The sequence below is a fragment of the Nothobranchius furzeri genome, chromosome 2, assembly GCF_043380555.1.
Source record: "Nothobranchius furzeri strain GRZ-AD chromosome 2, NfurGRZ-RIMD1, whole genome shotgun sequence".
Taxonomy (NCBI): domain Eukaryota; kingdom Metazoa; phylum Chordata; class Actinopteri; order Cyprinodontiformes; family Nothobranchiidae; genus Nothobranchius; species Nothobranchius furzeri.
In genome coordinates this window covers 11,427,610-11,439,789 of record NC_091742.1, presented here as the reverse complement: position 1 = coordinate 11,439,789, position 12,180 = coordinate 11,427,610, and the positions used below count along the sequence as shown (strand labels likewise).

Sequence of the window (12,180 nt, the reverse complement as noted above, 5' to 3'; positions counted from 1 at the left end):
TTGTTTTATGCCTGTTGGATATGATGCATTTTTGTCACAGGCGTGTTTAAAAATACATTTGATGTGGGGAAATAACTGAATCTTGTCAAATAAGAAGACACTTTTTTCTGTTTTTACAAGATATAACGTTTACCAAAATGGGGGCAAACCATTTTCTAACAAGCCTGAGATACAAAGTACTACATTCAACGTCATTCTTAAAAATCTTAGTTTCTTATCACTACTTTATTTAAATGGATTTAATTTAATTGTTGTAATCTGGAGCATGTCGGTGCATGCTTTCTCTTTTTAATATTTTTTTATTTAAATGTGGTTTCTTTCTTACACATCTCCTTTTACAGAACAGACCTGCGGGTTTATTGCTAAGAATATTTTTTCATGTGAATATTGTGTTATAAAATTCTATAAGAATGAGATTTATGTACTTTATAGAAGATATTGGTAAAGGTAGTCAAGTCTCATGTCTTATTAATACGTGGGAAAACTGATTGTATATAGTTGTATTTTTTAGTCTCAAATCACAGGAGATGGTATTTAGTTAATACTGAATTAACATTCCATCATGAGATTATTTGCTTTTGCTGTTCCACCCTGACTAAAATGTGTTTATCTTGCTTGTGTTCCTTCAGTCAGACGTGCACTGTGGTGGCAAATGTGTGATGCAAAAAAACGTTTGTCATTTATGAGCCTTTTTTAAACCATCTTGTCAGAAATGGAGGAAATATTCATGCAGTTTGTCCATTTTGGTTTTATATCTAAAATGTTTCAATATTTTTGTGTCATTATAATAAAAAACTGTTGAAAATGAATGAAATGTCTCATTTTCAAGTCACTGAATCAGCAGCACTAAAAACTACACTGAAAACACCGGTCCACCTTCACTAGTTTCCTAGATTTTTTTCTAAGGATTTTACCTTGAAGGCAGAAGCTGATACTAGGGCTGCCTATGCTGAGCAATGAGCTAAGTTTAGCTTAGAAGAGCGACAAGAGGGAATTGTCACCCTCCAGTGGTGAAAAGCTAGAACTAAACTGGGTTTGATAAACCATTTGAGAATATTTTATGCTCCTTATAGAATAGAATAAACTTTATTGATCCCACAGTGGGGAAATTCATGTGTTACAGCAACACAAACCCTTAAGAAAATAATTTGAAGAAAAATAAAGGTACATGTATGTACACAAAGACAGTAATCTAGAACTGTCACCTTTGACCTCTGAAACCACTAATAAAAAAGAAAAAACTTGGATTTCCACCACTATGCAGCATACTGCAAGAGACACAGACATACTATGTAAATCTGCTATTGCACGATTATTGAATACATACTGAATATTGCATTGGTGTTATTGTGTAACAGGATGATGCCAGTATCAATGAAGCTGGAAAAAAAAATACGACTTTTTTTCCTCTTGTGAATATTAATATTTAGGAGGAGGAGAGGCAGAATAAGAAACTACAGAATCTGTAACCATAATCAGAAGCTAACTTGAGAATTAGCATGTCATCCCTTGGTTCCTTGTCCATTTTTGTGGTTTATATGAACTCCATCATTTAAACTGTCGCATTTTCAGGTTGGATGTACAAACCATTTCGTTTCAAAACTTCCATTTGCATTGTTAGCATTTCTATTTAGCTTGTTTGTGTTGTTGTTGGCTTGTTTTGTTTATCCTTCATAGCTGAAAAAGTTACCAGAAGTCTGGTAGCATTTCAATTACCAACGAATGATAATTACACCCAGGTAAGCTACAAGCTTACATTTTTGTTCTTATTAGTTAGTGGAAACATTGGAAACGCCGGAGATTCCCAACGGAACACACAACGCCCTGTTGACTGGTGGCCAGCCGCCATCTTAGATGGGTCTCCATTCACCCCCCAGTGTATTTATTTCTACTGAGGAAAGTGCTTACCGAACAAACACTTATTGCCTTCTTGCTTTTTGTTTGAACTGAGAAAAGAAAAGGGCAAAAGCAACCATCTGATACCAGGAGCCTTTTAGGATCTGATGACTCAATAAAAGACACAAAGGAGGAGTTTCCCAAAAATCTGTGTTGCTGTTAAATACAATTCTAGTGTTCATTGCTTTGAAGTCGTAATGGAGGTGGAACGTTTGGAATTGTTGCAAAGTTCAAAAAACTGGGAACAAAATTGAACGTGGACATAGAAATACACAGAAGAACGTTTCTTTGAAGAGGAAGTGAAAATGATGAACATCCAGACAAAAACAACTTCATGAGGTTTATTGATAGTTTCCCCAACATAAACTGCTTTTTTCTCATTTTTGAGACATTAGTTTTAGATTTTATTACATTTATGAAGAGTTGAGTTTTTAAACCTTGTCTGAAATCAGACCTAATGCTCACCAGATGTTTGTCGCGCTGGGAGCTCTGAAAAGCCTCGGCGGTTAGATATAAAACCAGATATCATGCTGGTAAATCATGATATTAATCCCTTTAGAGGTAAGTTGGTTGACTTGGGGTTGGCTCGTGGAACAGAAACGTTATCAGTACATAAGCCACTAACAAATACACACAGGCTCACAACGACATTGTGACATCATATGGTACCAGCTAACGTTGTAGGGTACCTCTTAGCCAATAGCGATGGCAGATTTAAATTCAAATGCAGGGCAGAGTTTTTACCTGACAACGGCACAACAATGACAGTTTTAGGCAGAAATTTTACATTTTAACTGAAATGCTTGTTTGGCTAAACAAGTGCTAAACTATTGACTACACGTGTCTGCAGCACGATTAGACACACATTTATGTAGTTTATCAGAAAAACAAAGTTTGTTTGGGGGTTACTTGCTCTTTAACCATTTGGGTATTCTTATACAACAAAAACTACTTGATCAAATGGATTGACTGTTTTATCCAAGAGGACAGTTTCTGCCTTGTTTTTGGACAATGTTGGAAACCTCTGAGCATGGATGAAATCAGAGCCATTGCTCAGCAGACCCTGGTCTACTCAGAGAGGCATGGGTGTTACTCATGCAGACATAAAACCAAGTAGCATCATGCTATTACATCATGACTGAAGCTGACTGGTATTGCGTTGGCTCATGGGACACAGAGTTTGAAAAGTGGCAGGCTGTGGGATACAGGGCACCCGAGGTACATATGGGCGTCCATATGATGAACGGATAGACATGCGGCGTCTTGGCTGTACATTGGTGTACATCTAGCCAAGCATCCGTTTCCAGAAGATGAATACAAAGTTATAAGGTTCATTTTAAAGTGCTGTGGTATGCCTGACAAAATGGACTTCAGGGTACGCACAGCAAACACTTAAATTAGATAAACGTGGACCTAATCCTAATCGTTGGAAATTTAAAATCAAAAATGAATGCGAGGAAGACATCGAAAAGATGATTCCTCCGTTTAATAAACATTTACTGTCTCTGGATGACTTGGTGACAGACATCAGGTATAAAAACTCACGCTGAACAAGAAGACTTAAAGGCTTTTGTAAACCTTGTTAAGAGGAGGCACTGAAGAAACTTTAAAAGGGACCTACTAGCTGGCACAAGATGCCACGTGCCATGGAGGTCAAAGGTGACGCTGGGTTGACCCAAAATGATAATGACCTTCAACATAATAATAATTTGCAACTTACTGATAAGGAATAAAAACTGGCCACGTTACAGCAGAGCATGCTGGTAATATTCAGCTGTAACAGGTGAGATGCTCGTCGCCATCTTTGTTTACCACGTTACGTCAGCGCTTCCTCCTCTCGCGCCGCTCCCTCCCTCACCATGACAACGGCAGATTTTCTGCATCGTCAGAAGAGCGGGACCCGTCGCTGCGGATGCACGGGCGATTTAAGTCCAGATAGCGTGTCCTAACTCAGCTACGAGGAGATTTTTTACATGTCGGAGGGTCTCCAGGTCTGAGAGGTACTCCCCATGAGCGGGAATCCGACCGGAGGAAGAGGGAGAAGCCGCCTGACTGCGTGACTTGCCACCAACATGGCTCTGCTTCATCAGCATCCCCGGCTGCTGCTCGCCTCCGTCGTCCTGCTGTTTGCCGCCACCCGCATCTCCGCTCGGTCTTCTCAGATCTCAGACCTGAAATCTAAGATATCTGGAGTAGAAGAGCTCTTGGAGGAATTCAGAAAGCAGCTCCAGCAGGACCAGGCTTATCGGGCAGCCGAGGTAACCGACTCCTGCGTGGGCGACTTCAGCTCCTCCGGGGAGCGCATCATCCGGACGAAGGCCTCCATCGAGCAGGGGGCCGCCTTCCTGCTGGCTCCGGATAGGGTGTACACCTGGATGGACTGTCTGCACGCCTGCTGCTCGCAGCCCCACTGCACGGTGGCAGTGGTCCAGGAGGACATGAGCCGACCCGGAGGCAGCCTCAGCTGTTACCTGTTCAACTGCACCTACAGGAACAAAAACATCTGCTCCTTCGCTCCGCAGGAAGGCTTCACCACATACAGCCGGGCTCCTAACAGCACGCATGGACACCTCCCCGTGTCACCCAGCGTCTCAGCTGGGAGGCCAGCAGAACCAGGACCAGCACCGGAGGATTATGCACAAGGTCTCACTAAACTGTTTTAAAAATGTTTTTAACGCCATTTAAATGCAAACATGCTGGTTTTTTTTTTTTTTGGTTTAATCAAAAACTGGCTTAAAAGTCACATAATAAGTTGTTATTAATGCAGCAGGTAAATAAAAACTCATATCTATTTTATTATAAATAAATTCGGTATTCATGATCCATCCATCCATTTTCTGAACCCGCTTTGTCCATGGGGGGGGGGGGGGGGGGGGGGGGGGGCTGGTGCCCATCTCCAGCGGTAAACGGGCAATCAGGCGGGGTACACCCTGGACAGAGAGCCGGTCCATCGCAGGGCAACACAGAGACACACAGGACAAACAATCATGCACACACTCACACCTAAGGACAATTTGGACAGACCAATCAACCTAACAGTCATGTTTTTGGACTGTGGGAGGAAGCCGGAGTACCCGGAGAAAACCCACGCATACACAGGGAGAACATGCAAACTCCATGCAGAAAGACCCCAGGCCGGGAAGCGAACCCAGGACCTTCTTGCTGCAAGGCAACAGCTCTAACTGTGCAGCCGTATTCATGATTCTTTTATAAATTACATTGTAGCATATGTTCAGTTTTCCTGTATTCATAAAAGAAGTAGGAAACTTAACAGGTTGAGGTAACGTCTACCTTCTACATTTACCTAAAGGGGTGCTAGTTTTTTATGGTGAGGTTTTCTTTTTTAAATAGTATATTTGTTTTTAACTGCATGTTGACACACTGGCTCTAAACAAAACCAGACTTGGCCTTTCCTGATAAGACAGCTGGATTAATGATTGGCCTTTCGGTTTCCAGAGCTGCAGAGCAGAACATGACCAGATGTTTTTATGACGTTACCTGTGACACCAGTTTCTAGTTTGATCACCTTTGCATTCAATTAATCTTATCTAAACCAGAAACAAAAACAAAAAAATCTGAATATTATTTTTCCACCTTTTTTCTTTAAAGAGACAATGTGTTGTTTTTACCGTTAATCTCTGGAAATATCGATTGAAAAGTAGAAAATTAATAGAATGATGTCTAATTGTTGAAAAATATTGGCGACTTCGTACCATACAGCCATAAAAGTCAGGTTGAAAGTATGTAGGGTGTTGGTCCTGCGCCTGTCGATGACATCACACTAGATGACTGGCTAAACGTGCGGCTTAGGAAAGTTACGTTTCCACGTTCAAAAACATTTAGGCAGAAAGAAACACAAATTTAGTAACAAACCTGCTAAACTCTTTCCAAAACCTCTGTGAATCGAACAGAATCGAAAAACAGATGCAATATATTTTGGCCGAGCAGTGTTGCCGTAGTATGATGATGTCCTCGGCAGGCGCAGGACTACGAGCAGATCCAGAAACTACAGCGCCAGAAAACTACAATCAGCATTGCATTCTCTCCATGGAATTAACTAAAGGACCATCAAAGTCTGAGGAGTCACGCCAAGGTCGCATGCTTTCTGCTCCACAGGCAACAACTTTTACCGTAATGTTTGTAGCAGCAGTCATGGTAATATGGTAAAAGTACCCTGAAATGTATATACTGCCCCCTAGTGCCAGGAAACTACACACAGCCACTTTAATTGTACTCAAATAACATAAAAGTTGTCAGATCATCCATGTTGTCTAACATCAGTATATCAACCTCTTCCCAGATGCGGACGAGCCTCCTCGCGGTGACGCTGGACAGGATGTGGTGATCCAGTTACCCACGGACTGGGCCGTCCTGGATGGGAGGGACAGCGTGGACGACCACGGGATCACACACTATGAATGGACTCTTGTAAAAGGGGACACAGCCATCAATATGAAGGTCGGAAACACAAAATGATGCTGAGAAAACTGAGATGATCTCTACTGGACTAAACTTTTTTGGTGTGTTTCTCTGAAGGCGACTCACCCGGGGCTGCTGAAGGTCAGTGGTCTCCAGGAGGGCGTCTACATCTTCCAGATGACCGTCACCGACACAGACGGACAGAAGAGCTCAGATAACGTCTCTGTCACCGTCCTGGCGCCAAAGCACCGCGCAGAAGGTGACACTGTTCTGCACTCATTTTAAAACCCATTTTTCCTCTCTGACCCTGATGAAACAGGTAGCTAGCTATGAGAGAAGATTTGCAGTCACACACTTCTTTGTCCACAGTGTGCACTGGGGACTGCTCCAACTACCAGTTTAAGTGTGATGACGGCTGCTGCATCGACATCTCCTATGCCTGTGATGGGAGGCAGCACTGTCCGGACCGCTCGGATGAGGACTTCTGCACAAACTGTAGGAATAATTCTTATGAGCTCATGAACTTGGCTAAGATTTTCCCAACTTGTCGTGTTTTATCTAGTTGATAGCAGCAGAAAGTCGGTGACGCACCCCGTGGACCTGCTCGGCCCCCAGAGGCCTGTCGCTCAGACGGAACCAGCCGATGATGCCGTCATGATCCCAACTGGATCCAGGAAAACTGTAGTATCAACAGTGGACAGGAGCAAACCTGCTTCTCCACAAAGCATCAGTGAAAAGGAGGCTTCTGTTAGCCAAGGCAGGTTTATTTACACCCATTTATGCTTGCATTAGCCGTTCTGTTTGGTAAACAAAGAGCAGCATCAAAATAAAAGCTCTGTTAAAATGTTTGCTTAGCAAAACGACCCGGTGTGAGTCATTACTGTGGTGGCTCTTGGATGCTAGCATGTGTCGGAGCAGATGACGCCTGTAGGCAGCCGCTGAGTCATGGCGCTGAGCACAAAATGCTGGCAAAGCCAAAGGGACATTCAGCGTTTTGCCTGGGAAAGCAGCTCTCCACTTGCATCCCCTCTCAGTGGCAGAACAAAGCTCCTCTGTCCCTTCTGCCATCTGATCTCTGAATTAGACGGAGACTGGCCAAAAGTTCTACTCACCTGCTGCTGCTTTAAGGATTATCTAACAGGAGCGCCTTTATTTAGTGCACAAGTGCAAAACGAATGAGATATATCACTTATAGATAAGATTCTAATTTAGGAAGCAGCTGCACAGAATTTACTTCCTGCAGCACAGCGGCCATTTTTAAATCTGGAGTGTGCACTAAAGTGTTGGTTCTGGTTCTGCAGATCCGTGTGCTGCAGCTCCCGTGGTCGGCCCGTGCAAAGGCACCTTCCCGCGGTGGTACTACGACCACAAGGCAGGAGAATGCAAACACTTCCTGTACGGCGGTTGCCAGGGTAACCATAACAACTTCCTCCAGGAGTCTGACTGTGTCAGTGAATGTATACAGAAAAGTAAGAACCTGTTGTGCGTTGTTTTCTTTTTTAATTATTATTATTATTATTACAACATGTTGATTTGAACTTTATTTACGTTTTTTAGGTCCCGCTTTCAGGCCAACAAGTGCATCTGCCCCAGTCACCAAGCAGGCTGCGACAGGTAAACACGCAGTCGCTCCACAGCTACAAAACATGCATGAAAAGCAGGTTTATTAGTAGTTTCACTTCATAATAAATAATAAATCAACTTTAAAGACGTAGCTGTTCCATCCTACATCAATGTTTGTGATTCACCAACTTTTAAATATTAAAGGATCTAAATAATCTAGTATGGTAGATGGCCTGTATTTGATATAGCACCTTCTAGAGTCCTGGAACCCCTCAAGGCGCTTTACAACACAATCAGTCATTCGCCCATTCACACACTGGTGGGGATGAGCTACGATGTAGCCACAGCTGCCCTGGGGCGCACTGACAGAGGCGAGGCTGCCGAGCACTGGCGCCACCGGTCCCTCCGACCACCACCACCAGCAGGCAACGTGGGTTAAGTGTCTTGCCCAAGGACCTCGACTCCTGAAAGAGGTGTTTCCTTTAATTAGCAATAACGTGCTACGCATTATAAATTGTAGCTTGACATTGGCTGAAGTTCCTCGTGCCTTTAAACACGCTGTTCTACAACCAATCTTGAAAAAACCCGGCCTCGATCCCACCGATTACTCTAATCTACGACCAATTTCCAAATTACCGTTTTTATCTAAGGTCCTTGAGAAAGTAGTCTATGCACAGTTGGTGAACCATCTAAATGAATATCAGGTAATGGACACCTGTCAGTCTGGTTTTAGACAACAGCACAGCACTGAAAATGCTCACGTTCGGGTGTTTAATTACATTTTTCTGGCTTTAGATTCAGGTTTCCATGTGGTTCTGGTACTTTTGGATCTATCTGCAGCATTCGACACGATCGATCATGACATTTTGATCACAAGACTTCACACTTGGGCTGGCACTTCAGGCACTGCCCTGGATTGGTTTAGGTCATACTTTTGTAACAGGTCTGCTAGGATCACGTTGGACGGCTGTTCATCAGAGTCACAGCCTCTACGTTGGGGTGTCCCACAAGGTTCAATTCTCGGCCCGTTACTGTTCAACCTCTATATACTGTCCTTAGGAGCCATTTTCAGAAAGCACGCTGTCTCATACCATCTTTACGCTGACGACTGTCAAATCTACTTTTCATTTAAGCCAACTCAGTCAACGCAAGTTCTGTCTGATTGTATCCTCGAGGTCAAGCAATGGCTAGCTGACAACTTCCTCCATCTCAATGACTCCAAAACTGACTTAATCGTTTTCAGTCCTAACAGTATCACGGCAACTCAACAACCTGACCTCAACTATCTCTCACCTAATGTATCCTCTGTAATCTCCAACCTTGGAGTAAAAATGGACCAGGCTCTGAAGATGGATGCCCAGGTCAATAACACAGTTAAATCATGTTTTTACCAACTAAGACGCATCTTAAAACTAAAGCACATCCTGAGTGTACGTCTTCTGAAATCGGTGGTCCACACTTTTATCACCCCAAGGCTGGATTACTCCAACTCCTGCTTATATGGCATCAGTAAAGCAGCTCTTTCTAGACTTCAGCTGGTCCAGAATTCAGCAGCTAGGTTGCTGACTGGAGCTGACAGATGACAACACATTTCTCCAATTCTGAAATCTCTCCACTGGTTGCCCGTGCAGTTCAGGATAAACTTCAAAATTATGCTTCTCACTTACAAATCCTTGAACCATCAAGCTCCTCCATATCTGTGTGAACTGGTCCATTACTACAACCCGCCGCGTGCTCTCAGGTCTGAAGATAAGCTCCTCCTAGCTGTTCCCAATGCACGTTTAAAAGGCCGTGGAGAGAGGGCTTTCTCTGTCTGTGCACCGAAGCTGTGGAACGCATTACCACTGCTAGTGAGGCTAGCACCAACAGCTAGCATTTTTAAATCACGCCTGAAAACTCACTACTTCAACCTAGCTTATACAACATAATTATGAACCTCACTGACATCTGCACTGTTTATAAACTGACTCCACAATTATCGACTTCCGTATTATTGAGGTTCTTTGTAAAATGTTTTTTTTTTCCTATTTTTACTTCACCCTGTGTCTTAATGATTTTTAGCTGTTATTTTTGGGAATTTTGTTGTATTTCCTTTTTATCTTTTATCTGTGTTCGACATGTTTATATAACGCCTGTTTAATTAACCAACATTTTTAGTGTACAGCGCCTTGTTTGGTTGTAATGCCTTGTGAATGCGCTTTATAAATAAAATTAGATTGGATTGGAAGGACACAACGACAGCGACAGACTGAGCGGGGCTCGAAACTGCAACCTTCCGATTACGGGGCGAGCACTTAACTCCTGTGCCACTGTTGCCCCAAGTAATTTACAAATTTCTTCTGAAGATACAGAAACTTAAGCTTGTATTTTTCTAATTAGTAAAATCATTTGTCAGATTGTTTACAGAATATCTTATTTTATGGTCTTGCATAAGTCAGTAATGTGTGCTTGACCACTCCAGCATCTGTGCTTGGTATGTTTTTAAATTAAAAGCTGAATTAAAAGGAGTAATCTGATAGATCAGAGACTTTATTAACTCATTTGAATAACAGACAAGAAAGCAGCTAATAATGTTGTATTTGTTTTTGCTGAAGCTGCTCCTAAAGTCTCCCAAAGCCGACCAGAGGGCGAATCCCCCATCGTTAAGCCGTTTCTAGAGATGGGCGGACATCCAGGACCAGAGTCAGGTTAGACCTGTTTTCTCTGAGAGCTGAGGATTGTTTTGGTTTTGTTTTAGATGTCACCCTGCTCGCTTTCTTTGACCTCCAGGCGCGATTCTTCCTCTGGCTCTCGGCATTCTCATCACCGCCCTGCTGCTGCTCATGATCGGCTGTCGTCTGAGACTCGTCCGCCACAAACTAAAGAAAGCTCGGCCCCTCACCACAGAGGAATCGGATTACCTCATCAACGGCATGTACCTGTAGCCCGAGTGTGAGGAACAAACTGCTACATCTGATCCAGATGCATCAAACTTTGTCCTCATATTACAAGCTGCTTCCTTCAGAATCACTGAACCCTTTTTAAGTGTCTTTAAGAACATTTGTGAACCAACATTTTCTTGATTTTTGACTTATTTGTGACACACTGTAAAGAAAAATGCTTTCTGCTGCTGCGTGTCATGAGTTTGTCGTTTGCAGCATATTTTCCAGTATTGCAGTGCCTGTCAAACCAACAACCGCCATCATCTTTTCAGGTCAGAATCATAAAAGCCATAACATATCCTAATAGTTCATTTACATCCCAGTCTTACGGTTTCCTTTAAACAGCAAACACACGTGATATTTGCACATGTTTAAGCAGCAACGTCTTTCATGAGTTTATTTAAGAAAACTAAATAAAAGTGGAAAAAGTTGACAAGGGACTTACGATAATTGATGTGGTTTCTTCCCCTGCATCCTTTAGATGTTTTGACATCTGACTGGTGGCATTGTGCGTTACCATGGCAAAGTACAACCATCATTACTCAACAGGTCTTTTAACATTTTTGAAAATCGTACAAAATTTATTAGACCCAGTAGCGTCTATCCATCCATTTTCAACCACTTGTCCGGGGTCAAGTCGCAGGGGCAGAAGCCTAAGCAGAGAGGCCCAGACTTCCTTCTCCCCAGCCATTTGGGCCAGTCTCGTCCGGGCGAATCCTAAGACGCGTCCTGGGTCTTCCTGGTTGGACGTGCCAGGAGGCATTCCGACCAGAAGCCAAAGCCACCTCGACTGGCTCCTCTTGATGTGGAGGAGCAGCGAATCTACTCCAAACCCCTCCCGGATGAACAAGCTTCTCCCCCATCTCTAAGGGAGAGCCCAGCCACCCTGTGGAGAAAACTCATTTCGGCCGCTTGTATCTGCGATCTTGTTATTTTGGTCACTACCCAAAGCTCATGACCATAGGTGAGGGTAGGAATGTAGATCGACCGGTAAATCGAGAGCTTTGATTTCTGGCTCAGCTCTCTTCACCACGACAGACCGGTACAACGCCCGCATCACTGCAGACGCAGCACCAATCCTGTCGATCTCACGCTCCAGTTTTCCCTCACTCGTGAACAAGACCCAGAGAAACACCTCCACTTGGGGCAGGACCTCATCCCTAGCCCAGTACAGTGGCCTATCAAATTACTTAGCAGTTGGTTTAATAAGTAACTCAATTGTGACTGAGTTACTTAACTGGTCTAGTTACCTTGTTGCCAGAAGATCAAACCAGTATATTTAAAATAAATTTAATTGATTAGATCCTTCACACCCTGGATTTCAAACCTGTTCTCTTACTGCTTAAAGAGCAAGTCACCCCCAAATCAACTTATTTTTTCT

The 12,180-nt window shown here is 43.2% G+C and overlaps 1 protein-coding gene across 2 annotated transcripts; it reads left to right on the top strand.

Moving 5' to 3' along the window:
• The first annotated feature begins 3,767 nt into the window (after positions 1–3,767).
• Positions 3,768–11,239, top strand: lrp11 (low density lipoprotein receptor-related protein 11). Of its 2 annotated transcripts, XM_015947627.3 has the most exons (9): positions 3,768–4,539; positions 6,197–6,354; positions 6,433–6,574; positions 6,685–6,810; positions 6,878–7,072; positions 7,617–7,784; positions 7,873–7,929; positions 10,473–10,565; positions 10,648–11,239. In XM_015947627.3, the coding sequence occupies exons 1-9, from the start codon at positions 3,969–3,971 to the stop codon at positions 10,800–10,802; spliced, it is 1,665 nt and encodes a 554-aa protein (XP_015803113.1). In that variant the 5' UTR covers positions 3,768–3,968; the 3' UTR covers positions 10,803–11,239. The 2 variants fall into 2 exon arrangements, with proteins under 2 accessions (XP_015803113.1, XP_015803114.1); XM_015947628.3 differs by lacking the exon at positions 10,473–10,565 and having other exon boundaries at positions 10,616–11,239.
• Positions 11,240–12,180: the final 941 nt, after the last annotated feature.